The 19,544-nt window shown below is 45.0% G+C and overlaps 1 protein-coding gene across 1 annotated transcript in view; it reads right to left on the bottom strand.

Annotated features, from left to right (window-relative positions):
• Nucleotides 1–1,508: 1,508 nt before the first annotated feature.
• The window catches only part of slc35f1 (solute carrier family 35 member F1), a gene marked incomplete at both ends in the record, with an annotated part of 131,260 nt that continues 113,224 nt past the window's right edge, over nucleotides 1,509–19,544 (bottom strand). The window contains one exon of the mRNA XM_084149449.1: nucleotides 1,509–1,733. Coding sequence (XP_084005575.1) covers nucleotides 1,509–1,733 — 225 coding nt within the window. The remainder of the gene's footprint in view (nucleotides 1,734–19,544) is intronic.

The raw sequence follows: 19,544 nt of genomic DNA, 5'->3' as shown, positions 1-19,544 counted from the left end.
CGTTACACGTTCCAGAATATAATGAAAATGAACAAGTAACTGTTTCAACATGACCTGCTCTTTTAGTGTTGTAGGTGTGGACCTGCACTCAGTAATGAATTGTGGATGTGGTTATCTGACCAAGTGATAATATGTGCATCTGCACAACCATTCTCTCACCAATCTTCAGTTGCAAATAGTGCTCATGTTTCTGTGTGTTTATTTTCTACAAATCTTCACCATGTTTTGAGTGTTGTGATATTTCTTAGAACCCATTCTCTGCGTTCCAGACAAAGATACTTTATTTTAAGCAACATTTCTGACAGCAAGAGCTCCAATACACCAACATCAAATAGAATACAAAAAACAGAGGATAATATTACTTTGAAAGAAATATGTTCCAAATCATTTCATTAATGTACTTTGGATGAAATCCAGCAGGGAATAAAAAGCAACACTTAAAATACAATCCAACAGCTGGGCAATCAATAAAACAGAACATCACAATTCTGGAATGACAAGTGCATTGTAATCATCAATTTTTTTTCTTCTTCTATCAACTAGAGTTCAGTGTACTTATGAACAATGAAACAAATGTACAATAATCACTTCATTAGGAACCCTGATATATTTGTCTTTATACCCATTGGCCTCAGGAGATAATGTCTCCAACATGGAAAGTTGGATATATCTGTGGGTTAGTAAGTAGTTGTAAGGGCAGACTAAATGTAATGCAGAGAACATTTACATTACATTTACATTTTAGTCATTTAGCAGACGCTCTTATCCAGAGCGACTTACAGTTAGTGAATACATATTTTTTTTATACTGGCCCCCCGTGGGAATCGAACCCACAACCCTGGCGTTGCAAACGCCATGCTCTATCAACTGAGCTATATCCCTGCCGGCCATTCCCTCCCCTACCCTGGACGACGCTGGGCCAATTGTGCGCCGCCCATGAGTCTCCCGAGCAATCCACAGTGTTCTAAATAGTTTATTAATATAAATTGAGGGGCCACATGAGTATCCAATGTCCACAGACAATTCTGGGCTTACAGGGAAGGGGCCATTTATAATGTGCAGCTCTAACACACAACAGTAATACATAGTAAGGCGCTGACTCATGGTAAGTCTGTGTATTACTTGAGCTTATCTCTAAGGGAACAATACAACACTGGAATAAAGTAAATGGGAGAGCTAGACCCACAGCTCAAATCTTAAAATCCAATAAAGATTTGTGCTGATGTAAAAAAGAAACAGTCACCATTTACACAAGTCTTTAACACAAAACCTTTTTAAACATGTCAAATGTACAGTAAGAGGGAACGTGATGGGGTATATTTCTATACATGAAACAAATCCTCAAAATCTGAAATAGTCACTGCTATCTATTCACAGTTTGTGATCACAGTGTACTTTTGCTTGTTTGCTACATGTTTTCGATTATATCTTTATCATTCAGTGATCATTATCATTCTCTCTGTACAGAATCTGGGAGGCGGGGCAGTGGCTCATTAGGCTCCACCCCCTCAGGCCACCCTGATGCGAGGCTCCTCCTCTATCTCCTGCCTCAGGCTAGTATAGGTCACCGAGGGTTCCAGGGGCCCCAGAGTGGGCGTGTCCGTAATGGGGTGGCCGGCGTTGCGGAACTGCTTGTAGATGCGCGGGTCCTGGGCCACGTAGGTAGAGGAAGAGGTGTAGAGGACCAGACCCAATACGATGATGACGAAGGACAGGAGGTAGAGCCCTGAAAACTGGAGCAGACACATACAAACACACTTAGTCAGGATAGGAGGTAGAGCCCTGAAAACTGGAGCAGACACATACAAACACACTCAGTCAGGACAGGAAAACTGGAGCAGACACATAAAACACACTTAGTCAGGACAGGAGGTAGAGCCCTGAAAACTGGAGCAGACACATACAAACACACTCAGTCAGGACAACAGGTAGAGCCCTGAAAACTGGAGCAGACACATACAAACACACTCAGTCAGGACAACAGGTAGAGCCCTGAAAACTGGAGCAGACATACAAACACACTCAGTCAGGACAGCAGGTAGAGTCCTGAAAACTGGAGCAGACACATACAGTCAACTGAGAAATGGAAATGTGTTTTTACATATCCAACTCACCCTGAGACACCATCGGCAACCCTAGAGCAATTAGTGTTACGTGACTTGCTCAAGGGCACCAACAGATTTTTCACCTTGTAGGCTTGGAGATTCGAACTAGCGACCTTTCAGTTACTGGCCCAACGCTCTAACCGCTAGGCTACCTGCTGCCCCCAACAAACAAACCTCAATAATCTCTTTCTGATGAGATGAAACACATTGAGGGCGTTGTAATAGTAGTGTTCTGAGTTTCCAACAGGCTGCCTTGAGGGCTGCTCATGGCACAATTCTAATGACAGATATCATGGTACAAAAGCAAAGGCACATATTCCCCCAAGATGTACACTGAACAAAAATATAAACGCAACATGTAAAGTGTTGGTCCCATGTTTCATGAGCTGAAATAAAAGTTCCCAGAAATGATTCATATGCACAAAATTTGTTTTCATCCCTGTTAGTGAGCAATTCTCCTTTGCCAAGATAATCCATCCACCTGTCAGGTGAGCATATCAAGAAGCTGATTAAATAGCATGATGATTACACAGGTGCACCTGTGTGCAGTTTTGTCACACAACACAATGCCATAGATGTCTCAAGTTTTGAGGGAGCGTGCAATTGGCAGGCTGACAACAGGAATGTCCACCACGGGCCTCCCGAGTGGCGCAGCATCGCAGTGCTAGAGGTGTCACTACAGACCCTGGTTCTATCCCAGGCTGTGTCACAGCCGGCCGCGACCGGGAGACCCATGAGGCGGCGCACAATTGGCCCAGCATCGTGAGGGTTTGGCCGGCCGGTATGTCCTTGTCCCACCGCGCTTTAGCGACTCCTTGTGGCTGGCCGGGCGCATGCACGCTGACTTCGGTTACCAGCTGTATGGTGTTTCCTCCGACACATTGGTGTGGCTGGCTTCCGGGTTAAGCGAGCAGTGCGGCTTGGCGGGGTTGTGTTTTGGCTCTTGACCTTCGCCTCTCCCGAGTCCGTAAGGGAGTTGCAGCGATGGGACAAGACTGTAACTACCAATTGGGGGGTAAAAAAAATTAATAAAAAAGGAATGTCCACCTGAGCTGTTGCCAGAGAATTGAATGTTAATTTCTCTACCATAAGCTGCCTCCAACGTCGTTTTAGAGAATTTGGCAGTACATCCAACCGGCCTCACAACCGCAGACCACGTGTATGGTGTCGTGTGGGCGAGCGGTTTGCTGATGTCAACGTTATGAACAGAGTGCCCCATGGTAGCGGTGGGGTTATGGTATGAGCAGGCAGAAGCTACGGACAACGAACACAATTGCATTTTATCTATGGCCATTTCAATGCACAGAGATACCGTGACGAGGTCCTGAGGCCCATTGTCGTGCCATTCATCCGCCGCCATCACCTAATTTTCAGCATGATAATGCAAGGCCCCATGTCGCAAGGATCTGTACACCATTCCTGGAAGCTGAAAATGTCCCAGTTCTTCCATGGCCTGCATACTCACCAGACATTGAGCCTGTTTGGGATACTCTGGATAGCGTGTTCCAGTTCCCGCCAATATCCAGCAACTTTGTACATCCATTGAAGAGGAGTGGGACAACATTCCACAGGCCACAATCAACAGCCTGATCAACTCTATGCGAAGGAGATGTGTCACGCTACATGAGGCAAATGATGGTCACACCAGATACTGACAGGTTTTCTGATCCATGTCCCTACCTTTTTTTTAAGGTATCGGTGACCAACAGGTGCATATCTGTATTCTCAGTCATGTGAAATCCATAGATTAGGGCCTAATTAATTTATTTCAATTGACTGATTTCCTTATATGAACTGTAACTCAGTAAAATCTTTGAAATTGTTGCATGTTGCGTTTATATTTTTGTTCAGTATAATTGGAGCACTGAGATTGTACAGTGATAACTACAGTATGTCTAGAAACTCAAGTTAAGAATTAGGAAAATAATGAAATGCACTTTGCAGAGGATGAGGTAATGAGCAGAACTGTACACTCGTCTATTTCTATTCTTAGTGAACATCTATTAAGAGTCACACTGGCATCACATCCTAGACGGGAACCTGTCACGTGACAATCCAAAAATAGAATCCCAAAAGACAGGGTGGTAATACCATCTCAAATCAAATCAAATTGTATTTTCCATATGCACCGAATACAACAGGTGTAGGCCTTACAGTGAAATGCTTACTTACAAGCCCTTAACCAACAATGCAGTTTTAAGAAAAAAAAGTGTTAAGTCAAAAATAGATAAGTAAAAAAAGATATATATATACAATTAACGAGCAGAGGTAAAATAAAATAACAGTAGGGAGGCTATATACAGGGGGTACCGGTACAGTGTCAATGTGTGGGGACACTGGTTAGTCGAGGTAATTGAGGTAATATGTACATGTGGGTAGAGTTAAAGTGACTATGCATAGATAATAAACAGAGTAGCAGCAGCGTAATAGAGGGTTAGGGGTGGGGTGGGGGGGGGACAATGCAAATAGTCCGGGTGGCTATGATTAGCTGTTCAGGAGTCTTATGGCTTGGGGGTAGAAGCTGTTAAGAAGCCTTTTGGACCTAGACTTACCGCTTGCCGTGCGGTAGCAGATAGAACAGTCTATGACTAGGGTAGCTGGAGTCTTTGACAATTTTTAGGGCCTTCCTCTGACACCGCCTGGTGTAGAGGTCCTGGATGGCAGGAAGCTTGGCCCCAGTGATGTACTGGGCCGTATGCACTACCCTCTGTAGTGCCTTGCAGTTGAAGGCCGAGTTCTCGATAGTGCAGCTGTAGAACTTTGAGGATCTGAGGACCCATGCCAAATCTTTTCAGTCTCCTGAAGCTTTGTCGTGCCCTCTTCACGACTGTCTTGGTGTGTTTGGATCATGATAATTTGTTGGTGATGTGGACACCAATGAACTTGAAGCTCTCAACCTGTTCCACTACAGCCCCGTCGATAAGAATGGGGGCGTGCTCAGTCCTCTTTTTTTTCCTGTAGTCCACAATCATCTCCTTTGTCTTGATCACGTTGAGGGAGAGGTTGTTATCCTGGCACCACACGGCCAGGTCTCTGACCTCCTCCCTATAGGCTGTCTCATCATTGTCGGTGATCAGGCCTACCACTGTTGTGTCGTCGGAGAACCTAATGATGGTGTTGGAGTCGTGCCTGGCCATGCATTCATGGCTGAACAGGGAGTACAGGAGGGGACTGAGCATGCACCCTTGAGGGGCCCCCGTGTTGAGGATCAGCGTGGCAGATGTGTTGTTACCTACCCTTACCACCTGGGGGCGGCCCGTCAGGAAGTCCAGGATCCAGTTGCAGAGGGAGGTGTTTAGTCCCAGGGTCCTTAGCTTAGTGATGAGCTTTGAGGGCAGTTGAACGCTGAGCTGTAGTCAATGAATAGCCTTCTCATGTACAGTGAGGGAAAAAAGTATTTCATCCCCTGCTGATTTTGTACGTTTGCCCACTGACAAAGAAATGATCAGTCTATAATTATAATGGTAGGTTTATTTGAACAGTGAGAGACAGAATAATAACAAAAAAATCCAGAAAAACGCATGACAAAAATGTTATAAATTGATTTGCATTTTAATGAGGGAAATAAGTATTTGACCCCTCTGCAAAACATGACTTAGTACTTGGTGGCAAAACCCTTGTTGGCAATTACAGAGGTCAGACGTTTCTTGTAGTTGGCCACCAGGTTTGCACACATCTCAGGAGGGATTTTGTCCCACTCCTCTTTGCAGATCTTCTCCAAGTCATTAAGGTTTCGAGGCTGACGTTTGGCAACTCGAACCTTCAGCTCCCTCCACAGATTTTCTATGGGATTAAGGTCTGGAGACTGGCTAGGCCACTCCAGGACCTTAATGTGCTTCTTCTTGAGCCACTCCTTTGTTGCCTTGGCCGTGTGTTTTGGGTCATTGTCATGCTGGAATACCCATCCACGACCCATTTTCAATGCCCTGGCTGAGGGAAGGAGGTTCTCACCCAAGATTTGACAGTACATGGCCCGTCCATCGTCCCTTTGATGCGGTGAAGTTGTCCTGTCCCCTTAGCAGAAAAACACCCCCAAAGCATAATGTTTCCACCTCCATGTTTGACGGTGGGGATGGTGTTCTTGGGTTCATAGGCAGCATTCCTCCTCCTCCAAACACGGCGAGTTGAGTTGATGCCAAAGAGCTCAATTTTGGTCTCATCTGACCACAACACTTGCACCCAGTTCTCCTCTGAATCATTCAGATGTTTATTGGCAAACTTCAGACGGGAATTTATATGTGCTTTTTTGAGCAGGGGGACCTTGCGGGCGCTGCAGGATTTCAGTTCTTCACGGCGTAGTGTGTTACCAATTGTTTTCTTGGTGACTATGGTCCCAGATGCCTTGAGATCATTGACAAGATCATCCCGTGTAGTTCTGGACTGATTCCTCACCGTTCTCATGATCATTGACTAGGTTAATAAGGAAGTGGTCAGATGACGCAGATGCTAAGCTACAGGACTGTTTTGCTAGCACAGACTGGAATATGTTCAGGGATTCTACCGATGGCATTGAGGAGTACACCACATCAGTCACTGGCTTCATCAATAAGTGCATCGATGACATCGTCCCCACAGTGACCGTACATACATACCCAACCAGAAGCCATGGATTACAGGCAACATCCACACTGAGCTAAAGGGTAGAGCTGTCGCTTTCAAGGAGCAGGACTCTAACCTGGACGCTTATAAGAAATCCCGCTATGCCCTCCGACGAACCATCAAACTGGCAAAGAGTCAATACAGGACTAAGATTGAATTGTACTACACCGGCTCCGAAGCTCATCGGATATGGCAGGGCTTGCAAACTATTACAGACTACAAAGGGAAGCACAGCCGCGAGCTGCCCAGTGACACGAGCCTACCAGACGAGCTAAATCACTTCTGTGCTCGTTTCGTGGCAAGCAACACTGAAGCATGCATGAGAGCATCAGCTGTTCCGGATGACTATGTGATCACGCTCTCCGTAGCCGATGTGAGTAAGACTTTTAGGCAGGTCAACATTCACAAGGCCGTAGGGGCAGACGGATTACCAGGACGTGTACTCCGAACATGCGCTGACTAATTGGCAAGTGTCTTCACTGACATTTTCAACATGTTCCTGACTGAGTCTGTAATACCAACATGTTTCAAGCAGACCACCATAGTCCCTGTGCCCAAGAACACTAAGATAACCTGCCTAAATGACTACCGACCCGTAGCACTCACGTCTGTAGCCATGTAGTGCTTTGAAAGGCTGGTCATGGCTCACATCAACACCATTATTCCAGAAACCCTAGACCCACTCCAATTTGCATACCGCCCCAACAGATCCACAGATGATGCAGTCTCTATTGCACTCCACACTGCCCTTTCCCACCTGGACAAAAGGAACACCTATAGTGAGGGAAAAAAGTATTTGATCCCCTGCTGATTTTGTACGTTTGCCCACTGACAAAAAAATGATCAGTCTATAATTTTAATGGTAAGTTTATTTGAATAGTGAGAGACAGAATAACAACAAAAAAATCCAGAAAAACGCATGTCAAAAATGTTATAAATTGATTTGCATTTTAATGAGGGAAATAAGTATTTTAACTCCTCTCAATCAGAAAGATTTCTGGCTCCCAGGTGTCTTTTATACAGTTAACGAGCTGAGATTAGGAGCACACTCTTAAAGGGAGTGCTCCTAATCTCAGTTTGTTACCTGTATAAAAGACACCTGTCCACAGAAGCAATCAATCAATCAGATTCCAAACTCTCCACCATGGCCAAGACCAAAGAGCTCTCCAAGGATGTCAGGGACAAGATTGTAGACCTACACAAGGCTGGAATGGGCTACAAGACCGTCGCCAAGCAGCTTGGTGAGAAGGTGACAACAGTTGGTGCGATTATTTGCAAATGGAAGAAACACAAAAGAACTGTCAATCTCCCTCGGCCTGGGGCTCCATGCAAGACCTTGTGGAGTTGCAATGATCATGAGAACGGTGAGGAATCAGCCCAGAACTACACGGGAGGATCTTGTCAATGATCTCAAGGCAGCTGGGACCATAGTCACCAAGAAAACAATTGGTAACACACTACGCCGTGAAGGACTGAAATCCTGCAGCGCCCGCAAGGTCCCCCTGCTCAAGAAACCACATATACATGCACGTCTGAAGTTTGCCAATGAACATCTGAATGATTCAGGGGAGAACTGGGTGAAAGTGTTGTGGTCAGATGAGACCAAAATTGAGCTCTTTGGCATCAACTCAACTCGCCGTGTTTGGAGGAGGAGGAATGCTGCCTATGACCCCAAGAACACCATCCCCACCGTCAAACATGGAGGTGGAAACATTATGCTTTGGGGGTGTTTTTCTGCTAAGGGGAGAGGACAACTTCACCGCATCAAAGGGACGATGGACCGCGCAATGTACCGTCAAATCTTGGGTGAGAACCTCCTTCCCTCAGCCACGACATTGAAAATGGGTCGTGAATGGGTATTCCAGCATGACAATGACCCAAAACTCACGGCCAAGGCAACAAAGGAGTGGCTCAAGAAGAAGCACATTAAGGTCCTGGAGTGGCCTAGCCAGTCTCCAGACCTTAATCCCATAGAAAATATGTGGAGGGAGCTGAAGGTTCGAGTTGCCAAACGTCAGGCTCGAAACCTGAATGACTTGGAGAAGATCTGCAAAGAGGAGTGGGACAAAATCCCTCCTGAGATGTGTGCAAACCTGGTGGCCAACTACAAGAAACGTCTGACCTCTGTGATTGCCAACAAGGGTTTTGCCTCCAAGTACTAAGTCATATTTTGCAGAGGGGTCAAATCCTTATTTCCCTCATTAAAATGCAAATCAATTTATTTTTCTGGATTTTTTTTTTGTTATTCTGTCTCTCACTGTTCAAATAAACCTACCATTAAAATTATAGACTGATCATGTCTTTGTCAGTGGGCAAACGTACAAAATCAGCAGGGGATCAAATACTTTTTTCCCTCACTGTACATGGCTACTGACCCTAATTAGAAGTTGTGAGTGACAGAAAGTGACACTCAAGTACAAACCAGTCAGTTGTGTTGACACAGCAGTACACAGTGAATACTAAAATAGGACAAATGCACACGGTGCATCTAAAAATGTAAAGGCCAGAAGCTCCAATGAGAACGTTACATTACACAGTCTGCATGTCAATGGAGCTTTATGCAATTTATCCATCAATAATATTACAACTACAAATACACTATAGGGCCCCGTGTAGCTCAGTTGGTAGAGCATGGCGCTTGCAACGCCAGGGTTGTGGGTTCGTTTCCCACGGGGGGCCAGTATGAAAAATGTATGCACTCGCTAACTGTAAGTCGCTCTGGATAAGAGCGTCTGCTAAATGACTAAAATGTAAAATGTATCCCAAACATTAGGAACACCTTGCTAATATTGAGTTGCACCCCCCCCCCTTTTGCTTTCAGAACAGCCTCAATTCGTAGGGGCATGGACTCTATAAGGTGTCAAAAGCGTTCCACAGGGATGTTGGCCCATGTTGACTCCAATGCTTCCCACAGTTGTGTCAAGTTGGCTGGATGTCCTTTGGGTGGTGGACCATTCTTGATACACACGGGAAACTGTTGAGCGTGAAAAACCCTGCAGTGTTTGCAGTTCTTGACACACACCGGTGCGGCTGGCACATACTACCATACCCTGTTCAAAGGCACTTAAATCTATTGTCTTGCCCATTCACCCTCTCAATGGCACACATACACAATCTGTGTCTCAATTGTCTCATGGCTTAAAAACAGCTAAACCTGCTGCAGTGCAATAATGAACATTAGCAGGATGCAACATTATACATCTAAAACTTCCTCACTGTAAACATTCTTTGAAAATCATAAGAGGAACCTGCTAACATCAAAAAGTAAGACACTAGTTTACAATGCAATGCCTCTGGGATAATTTGATGCAATTTGGGCTCAGTTTTATGTTCGGCCCCAGGGGCTGAATATGGGGCCTTCTTAAATATGCTAAGAGGCTGGGCCTCATGGGAGTAGCAGAAATAACATCCCCAGTCCCTCTGGTCATAACAGCCTTGTTATCACTATCAGTCTTCTGATCTCAAAACAAACACAGATATTATGTATTATTAAACATCTGTTTAAGATTTACATTCAGACCGCTGCATAGATACGGAACAGAGATATGGTAGATTCCTTTCCTCTCAGGGCTGCCGAAGCACCGTGTCAGTCTCCAGAGTCTGGGCGTTCATAGTGCCCATGTTGGTCCCCCTCTCTGGGCAGCGTGCAGTGGGCGGCAGCCCCTTCCCTGGGTTAACACGATAACCACACCATACAGTGCATTCGGAAATATTCAGACCCCTTGACTTTCTCCACATTTTGTTACGTTACAGCCTTATTCTAAAATGGATTTAAAAAAAAAATACATCTCATCAATCTACACACAATACCCCATAATGACAAAGTGAAAACAGGTTTGCAAATGTATTAAAAATAAAAAACAGACCCTATGCTATGAGACTCGAAATTGAGCTCAGGTGCATCCTGTTTCCATTGATCATCCTTGAGATGTTTCTACAATTTGATTGGAGTCCACCTGTGGTAAATTCAATTGATTGGACATGATTTGGAAAGGCACACATCTGTCTATATAAGGTCCCACAGTTGGCAGTGCAAGTCAGAGCAAAAACCAAGCCGTGAGGTCGAAGGAATTGTCCGTAGAGCTCCGAGACAGGATTGTGTCGAGGCACAGATCTGGGGAAGGGTACCAAAACATTTCTGTAGCATTGAAGGTCCCCAAGAACACAGTGGCCTCCATCATTCTTAAATGGAAGAAATTTGGAACCGCCATGTTTCTTCCTAGAGCTGGCTGCCCGGCCAAACTGAACAATCGGGGGAGAAGGGCCTTGGTCAGGGAGGTGACCAAGAACCCGATGGTCACTCTGACAGAGCACCAGAGTTCCTCTGTTGAGATGGGAGAACCTTCCAGAAGGACAACCATCTCTGCAGCACTCCAACAATCAGGCCTTTATGGTAGAGTGGCCAAACAGAAGCCACTCCTCAGTAAAAGGCACATGACAGCCTGCTTGGAGTTTGCCAAAAGGCACCTAAAGGACTCTCAGACCATGAGAAACAAGATTCGCTGGTCTGATGAAACCAAGATTGAATTATTTGGCCTGAATGCCAAGCGTCACGTCTGGAGGAAACCTGGCACCATCCCTACGGTGAAGCATGGTGGTGGCAGCATCATGCTGTGGGGATGTTTTTAAGCGGCAGGGACTGGGAGACTAGTCAGGATCGAGGGAACGATGAACGTAGCAAAGTACAGAGAGATCCTCGATGAAAACCTGGTTCACCTTCCAACAGGACAACAACCCTAAGCACACAGCCAAGACAATGCAGGAGTGGCTTCAGGACAAGTCTCTGAATGTCCTTGAGTGGCCCAGCCAGAGCCCGGACTTGAACCCGATCGAATATCTCTGGAGAGACCTGAAAATAACTGTGCAGCGACGCTTCCCATCCAAACTGACAGAACTTGAGAGGATCTGCAGAGAAGAATAGGAGAAACTCCCCAAATACAGGTGTGCCAAGCTTGTAGCGTCATACCCAAGAAGACTCGAGGCTGTAATCGCTGCCAAAGGTGCTTCAACAAAGTACTGAGTAAAGGGTCTGAATACTTACATGTATGTAAATGTGATATTTCAGGTGTTTTTTTTATACGTTTGCAAAAATTTCTAAAAACAGTTTTTTGCTTTGTCATTATGTGGTATTGTGTAATAAGGCTGTAACGTAACAAAATGTGGAAATAGTCAAGGGGTCTGAATACTTTCCGAAGGCACTCTACACAATTATTCGGGCCCCTGGGTGTTGGAGCTGGCAGCCCTCAGTTATGTTGTGGTGGGGAGCAGGAAGGGAATGCTCCCCTTACCGGTGGGCTGAGCCACAGCTGGACGCCCCCAGAGACTGTGCCCCTGTGACTATCTACAGTTGAAGTTGGATGTTTACATACACCTTAGCCAAATACATTTAAACTCAGTTTTTCACAATTCCTGACATTTAATCCTAGTAAAAATTCCCTGTCTTAAGGCAGTTAGGATCACCACTTTATTTTAAGAATGTGAAATGTCAGAATAATAGTAGAGAGAATGATTTATTCCAGCTTTTATTTCTTTCATCACATTCCCAGTGGGTCAGAAGTTTACATACACTCAATTAGTATTTGGTAGCATTGCCTTTAAATTGTTTAACTTGGGTCAAATGTTTCAGGTAACCTTCCACAAGCTTCCCACAATAAATTGGGTGAATGTTGGCCCATTCCTCCGGACAGAGCTTGTGTATCTGAGTCAGGTTTGTAGGCCTCCTTGCTCGCACATGCTTTTTCAGTTCTGCCCACAGATTTTCTATAGGATTGAGGTCAGGGCTTTGTGATGGCCACTCCAATACCTTGACTTTGTTGTCCTTAAGCCATTTTGCCACAACTTTGGAAGTATGCTTGGGGTCATTGTCCATTTGGAAGACCCATTTGCGACCAAGCTTTAACTTCCTGACTGATGTCTTGAGATGTTGCTTCAATATATCCACATCATTTTCCTTCCTCATGATACCATCTATTTTGTGAAGTGCACCAGTCCCTCCTGCAGCAAAGCACCCCCACAGCATGATGCTGCCACCCCCGTGCTTCACGGTTGGGATGGTGTTCTTCGGCTTGCAAGCCCCCCCTTTTCCTCCAAACATAACGATGGTCATTATGGCCAAACAGTTCTATTTTTGTTTCATCAGAAAGAGGACATTTCTCCAAAAAGTACGATCTTTGTCCCCATGTGCAGTTGCAAACCGTAGTCTGGCTTTTTTATGGCGATTTTGGAGCAGTGGCTTCTTCCTTGCTGAGCGGCCTTTCAGGTTATGTCGATATAGGACTCATTTTACTGTGGATATAGATACTTTTGTACCTGTTTCCTCCAGCATCTTCACAAGGTCCTTTGCTGTTGTTCTGGGATTGATTTGCACTTTTCGCACCAGGTTGAGTGATAAAGAGAGAGGGAGAGAAGCATAGAGTGCTGAAGAGAGAAGCACACACACAGACATACAGACAGACAGACAGACAGACACCACCATTACCATGTGTCACAAGCTTTTGAGGAATGTGGATTAATGAGTAAAGCCAATGCTTTTATCTAGCCGCTCTGTTGCCTTTGGCCTGAGATAGTGTCTAGATGTGCCTTATGCTGCAGCAATATGTAGCAATCCTCTAGAAACCAGAAAAAAATAACAAACTAGAAAAGATACACAACCAAGGAACAAAACAGATGAATACCATACAATTAATAGAATACTGTCTCGGAACAATAACAGCCATACACAAAATAGAGTAGATATAAAGAATACTTAGGAGAGGAGGAGGTTGTCGGGTGAGGTCGTCGGGTAAGCTTGGCTTAATACATAGTTTGGGCTTTGTCGAGTAAAGCTTAAACTATGTATTTAGATTGTAGTTAGGTATTGTAGGTAGTTATCGTGGGTTGTTGTATGTAATTATTGTAGGTTAGTATTGTATTCGACTGAGCCCGGTGAAGCACGAAGCTAGCTAGCTAACCCACTACCTGGACTAGCTGGCGGGTAGCTACTGGCAACTATTAGCAACGGTATAGTTGTTTCACGCCTGTGAGTGCCTGTAATTACGCCAGCTGGCTGCCTATAATAATTACATACAATAATGCCTACCATTCAGCTGTTTTCTAACCTCATTGTCTGAACCGTTAACGTTAGGTAGTAAGTGGCTATTGTGCTTGAAATTTAGCTAGCTTGTTGCTACCTGGATAGCTACTAGTAAACAATAGCTGGAATGACCTAGCGAACAGACGCAAACTGGCTGAGTCAATTCAGTGGCTAGCTTTGCACCTGGCTAGCTAACAGTAGCTGCTAGGGGTAAGTCATAACCTACATTTGTGTTTAGTTTTTACATATTGGTAGCCAGAGTCGTTCAAGGAATTCGGGACATGGGTGACTAGTTAACGTTAGCTTGGCTCTCTCTATGTGTTCGTGCCGTGAAAGGAGGGGTTTCTTCTTTGTCTGAAAGCAATGGCTAGCTAGTATGCTAACTATTCTAGCTAACTAACTGGCTGAATAAGTTGACGACGGACTCGCTCAAGCTGTCGGGACTAACCCACAACGTTAGACACGGACACGAACGATCTTCTTGGCGTGTTGACACACTGGTGGTTTGTTGTGGCGGAGTATTGGTGCTAAACCGTGTTGTTGGAGTCCGGCATGCTAGCTGGCTGTGGCGTCTTATGACTAGATGCCCTGGACGGTTTTCACGGAAGAATATTGTACCAAGTTAGCTAGCTGAATAAACTAAGTTAGTCTATTCCTAGAAAACATTGAACCGCTGTAGTTTACAACAATTATAGTTTCTGAGGTGGAAGTTGGGAGAGTTATATTTGGGTGTTCATCCTTGACCGCTGGCTATGTCCCTTCCGTCTTCAAGAGAGCGAGAGTTGCACCCCTTCTCAAAAAACCAACACTCGATCCCTCTGATGTCAACAACTACAGACCAGTATCCCTTCTTTCTTTTCTCTCCAAAACTATTGAGCGTGCCGTCTTTAGCCAACTCTCTTGCTATCTCTCTCAGAATGACCTTCTTGATCGAAACCAGTCAGGTTTCAAGACTGGTCATTCAACTGAGACTGCTCTTCTCTGTGTCACGGAGGCTCTCCGCACTGCTAAAGCTAACTCTCTCTCCTCTGCTCTTGTCCTTCTAGACCTGTCTGCTGCCTTTGATACTGTGAACAATCAGATCCTCCTCTCCACCCTCTCCGAGCTGAGCATCTCCGGCGCGGCTCACTCTTGGATTGCGTCCTACCTGACCAGTCGCTCCTACCAAGTGGCGTGGCGAGAAGCTGTCTCCGCACCACGTGCTCTCACCACTGGTGTCCCCCAGGGCTCAGTTCTAGGCCCTCTCCTATTCTCGCTATACACCAAGTCACTTGGCTCTGTCATATCCTCACATGGTCTCTCCTATCACTGCTACGCAGACGACACACAACTAATCTTCTCCTTTCCCCCTTCTGATAACCAGGTGGCGAATCACATCTCTGCATGTCTGGCAGACATATCAGTATGGATGACGGATCACCACCTCAAGCTGAACCTTGGCAAGACGGAGCTGCTCTTCCTCCCGGGGAAGGACTGCCCGTTCCATGATCTCGCCATCACGGTTGACAACTCCGTTGTGTCCTCCTCCCAGAGTGTGAAGAGCCTTGGCGTGACCCTGGACAACACCCTGTCGTTCTCCGCTAACATCAAGGCGGTGACCCGATCCTGTAGGTTCATGCTCTACAACATTCGGAGAGTACGACCCTGCCTTACACAGGAAGCGGCACAGGTCCTAATCCAGGCACTTGTCATCTCCCGTCTGGATTACTGCAACTCGCTGTTGGCTGGGCTCCCTGCCTGTGCCATTAAACCCCTACAACTCATCCAGAATGCCGCAGCCCGTCTGGTGTTCAACCTTCCCAAGTTCTCTCACGTCACCCCGCTCCTCCGCACACTCCACTGGCTTCCAGTTGAAGCTCGCATCTGCTACAAGACCATGGTGCTTGCCTACGGAGCTGTGAGGGGAACGGCACCTCCGTACCTTCAGGCTCTGATCAGTCCCTACACCTAAACGAGGGCATTGCGTAAATGTAAATGTGAATGTACTTCATTTTGACCATACATTTACAGAAACAACACCAAATACATGACACGACACATGAACGTCACATGTACGTCACTGTCACAGGAGCAGGCAGAGAGGGATTCATCACAAATACCGGACATAAATAATCCTTCCCATTTCGTGCCACTGAAATATGAATCATTACCCTGACAACCAGGTATTCTCTCTCTCTGGAGGCACACACACATCCCCCTATTGCAGCGCAGCTATAGCTCACCTGCAGGGTTTCAATTTAGCATTTGCTAAAGTAAACACTCCTGAGAACAATATCAATGTAGACCATGGGAAACAAATTAGGTAGATGGCTCTGTCAAGACTTTTATTAACATGTGGAGTAACAAACATGGAGACAGTGCTTTTGCAGGGAGGGAGAATATATGAGAGGAGAAAGCCATAACTGGAAAACTGAGAGGAATACATTCTACTTAGCATGGTGACATCTCCACATACGCTAATTTACATGTATCAACTGGAGCCACAGCTACAGCCCTGTAAACCGTAATAGAAACTCAGCCGTCTCAGAAGCGAGTACAAAAGGACAAAGACTTTCACCACCACTGTTCCTCATCTAATGTAGTAAATCATTTGGGGAGAATTAAAATATAGCTATTTTCCTTTAAGCAGATTGTGTGTTATTGTTGGTTGCCCTTAGCCTCTACCTTTCCCTTGTTGCTCTGTTCTGGGATTATGACTTGTGATTTGCATGAGAGTTTAGAGATTAGATTCCCATCAGGCCATGGTTTTCTCCTACTGTGGTCACAGCAGGTAGAGATAGCATGTCATTACATCAGCCACAGCTCATTTGAATGCATCACAGTTAGTTATACTGTGAGGACAAGAGCCATTTAGAGAATATGAATCAAATATGACTGTCTGAGGATAGAGGTAAAGGATCTTGGTTTTATGCTCCTGCTGCTCAGAGCACAATTAAACCAAACCATTAGCACTGCATGCTCAGTATTAGGACATCTTCATGATTGATGATTTCAACCCAAGGACAAACATATATTTTCTAAAAGTAATTCCGGATACCACTATCATTTCAACATTGGACAGCATGCTCTCCTGAGAATTGTATTGTACCATAAAGAACATATTGTATTGTGAACCTCTGACACAAGCATTCCATCACACCGATGCATTCATTCCTCATACTAGTCTGGTTGGAGGCAAAGATTACAGTTGTGGTCAAAGTGGTCAGGGGGCTGAGACAAAGTCCAAAGCCAAATCAATAAACGCTGCCTCAACTTCCCTGTTCCCACACCTTTCCCAGCAGTCGATTTACAGTACAACACTAATAAACCAACAATTACATATAGTATTGTTGTTGCTAATATCTTAAGAGAGAAGGATAGGGCATTTTCATTTAAATTGGCTCAGCTAAATGCTGCAAAGGTTTTAGCCAAAATACCAGTGTCTATCTATCACAGCCAAGGCATTGTGTCAGACCTTAATTCAGAATATTCCATCAATACTGAAACTAATTAGAGACCTTTACATTCTCCACTACCCTCCTGATGCTCTACAGTATAATGCTATTAATATTCATTCATCCTCCACTGTCAATAAATAGCACACAAGTCCCTACGGCTCCCCTTAGGAGTTCAAAAGCAATTTGTTCTGGCGAGGAACATGGATGCTTGTGTTGTTCCTAGGCAATTTGATTTGAACAAGATTTAATGTTGACTTAACGTTGACTGTAGCTGCAATAAGGGCATCAGACGACTACCAAAATGAGAGAATAAATAAATAAAAAGAAACTGCTATGATTAATCTTTGAATGATTCAGTCAGATACAGTAGCATTGTCCTATAGTAGAAACTCCAAAGGACAGATATGTCTCAGGTATTGAATGGAATCCTTTCTTCTTTACTAAGACTGGCAATTTGAATGACTTTGCTACCTTACTGTTTCAGTGCAGAAAAGACAGACATATTATCCAAAGTATAACTCAATCCCTTTCTGGTTCTTTGTGGATTGCTTCTCTCTGAGTCTGGTCAGTAATAGCTCTTGCCTTCAAAGCAGCAGAGACGCTGTAGAAATGCATCTAGGGGCCATGACAATATTGAGTTCACTTCTCTCTTTCTTCCCACACTGACTGCCTGCAATGGCCTCCAATGGATTACAGGTGCAGAAGAAGTCATTCATATTCCACACAGTGGGTAGGGGAACATGCATTATAGAGAGGGATCAGCGCTGGGCTGATTGGGGTGGTGGTCTGCAGTAGACGTGGCTATTTGTCAATGCAGGACCACCTTGAGGAAGCATGGAGGGAGAGAGAGAGAGAGAGAGAGAGAGAGAGAGACAGAGAGAGAGAGAGAGAGAGAGAGAGAGAGAGACAGAGAGAGAGAAACACAAAAATACTGTTTATCTGTTCTCTTTCTCTGCATGTAGCCACAAAGGTAAAGTCCAAGTGGCCTGTGGACTGCATATCCTTATCCGCTCTCCATTGCACTGGCTGCTGCTGGCCCAACATAACAAATGAGACAAGGTTGAGATCATATTAGGAAAGGTTAATTTCATGGACAGACCGCAATGGATACTTCCTGAATTCTGCTACCGCTCGTACCATTTGGTAATAATCTCTCTAGCCTTTCTGAGCACGGCACAATGAAGTTGTTTTCCCCCAAACAAGGACAAGAATATAATGAATTACTCTCAACGTCGGTAATACCCCAGAGAATCTGGCATGGGGGCAAGCTAATACAAATGGACTGACAACAGAATATACTAGAGCTTTATGCTCCAGTTGTACAATTAAAATGATTGGGGTGAATGATTTAGTGAAGTACACCACAAAACGTTCCATTGAATGCTCTAACGTTATCCTCTTGGATTTGTGACCTATACAACAATACCCCAAATACCCGTTTTATTACAATTTCCCAATAAATTGCAAAAACAAAAAAGCCTCTCTCTGGCCTGTGATTTTATTGTGCCTGTATTACAATACTGCAAGGTCGACTCACTCTTGGCTCACCACCTCCAGACTGCTGATGCAAGGATCAGTTCTTATCAGAAGCTACCCTGCTCGTACTCAAGTGAGTGAGTGTGGGCCACCTTATCAACAGACAGCATCTCTTGACTGTGATTGGGGCAAAGTGATTGCGGTGAGGAAACGATGCCCCTTAGTGACAGCTCAAGGACCTTATTACAACGGTTAGAGAGATGGAAGGAACAGCCTTGAGCTGCTGGGAGTGTGGTAGCTACTAGCTAGACCCTTCGCTCCACTTCACGCTCTCCAATCACAGGGTAGGCTGGAGACATTGACACAGACCTCAGGACTTAATGGCATTTCTGGGCTGAAAGAGGCTGTCGCAGACATTGTACTGTATTTATTAAGGGGCCTGCCAACCCAAGAAGCACAGTAAAAATAAAACCAGTGGTGGGTGTTCTTTGATAAAGTGAAAGCACTCTATTCAGAGTGGTATCTGACTCACTTCCAGGTTACATACAGTACTTACATGTACTGTATATACAGTAGTCACCGTACAATACAGTGCAATCTGCCAGCCATTGTTGATGCTTTTATAGGCCATGGTTGACTTTGAAAAAGCTGCATTTTAAAGGTAACATAAAGAGAGGGAAATATTAGCCACTTTTAGAGTTAACACAGCAAAGGTTTGCTGGGGTGGAAGAGAGAGTGCAGAGACAAGATTACACGGCATAAAGCCACCCATTTTAATCTCTCTTTCTTTCTCTCTCACTTTAGCAGTGGGCAGTAATCAGCACTACATGAGTCAGATCTGGGAAAGCGATTAGA

Source organism: Coregonus lavaretus (genome assembly GCF_964263955.1).
Source record: "Coregonus lavaretus genome assembly, chromosome: 31".
Taxonomy (NCBI): domain Eukaryota; kingdom Metazoa; phylum Chordata; class Actinopteri; order Salmoniformes; family Salmonidae; genus Coregonus; species Coregonus lavaretus.
This window is presented reverse-complemented; position numbering and strand designations above follow the sequence as displayed.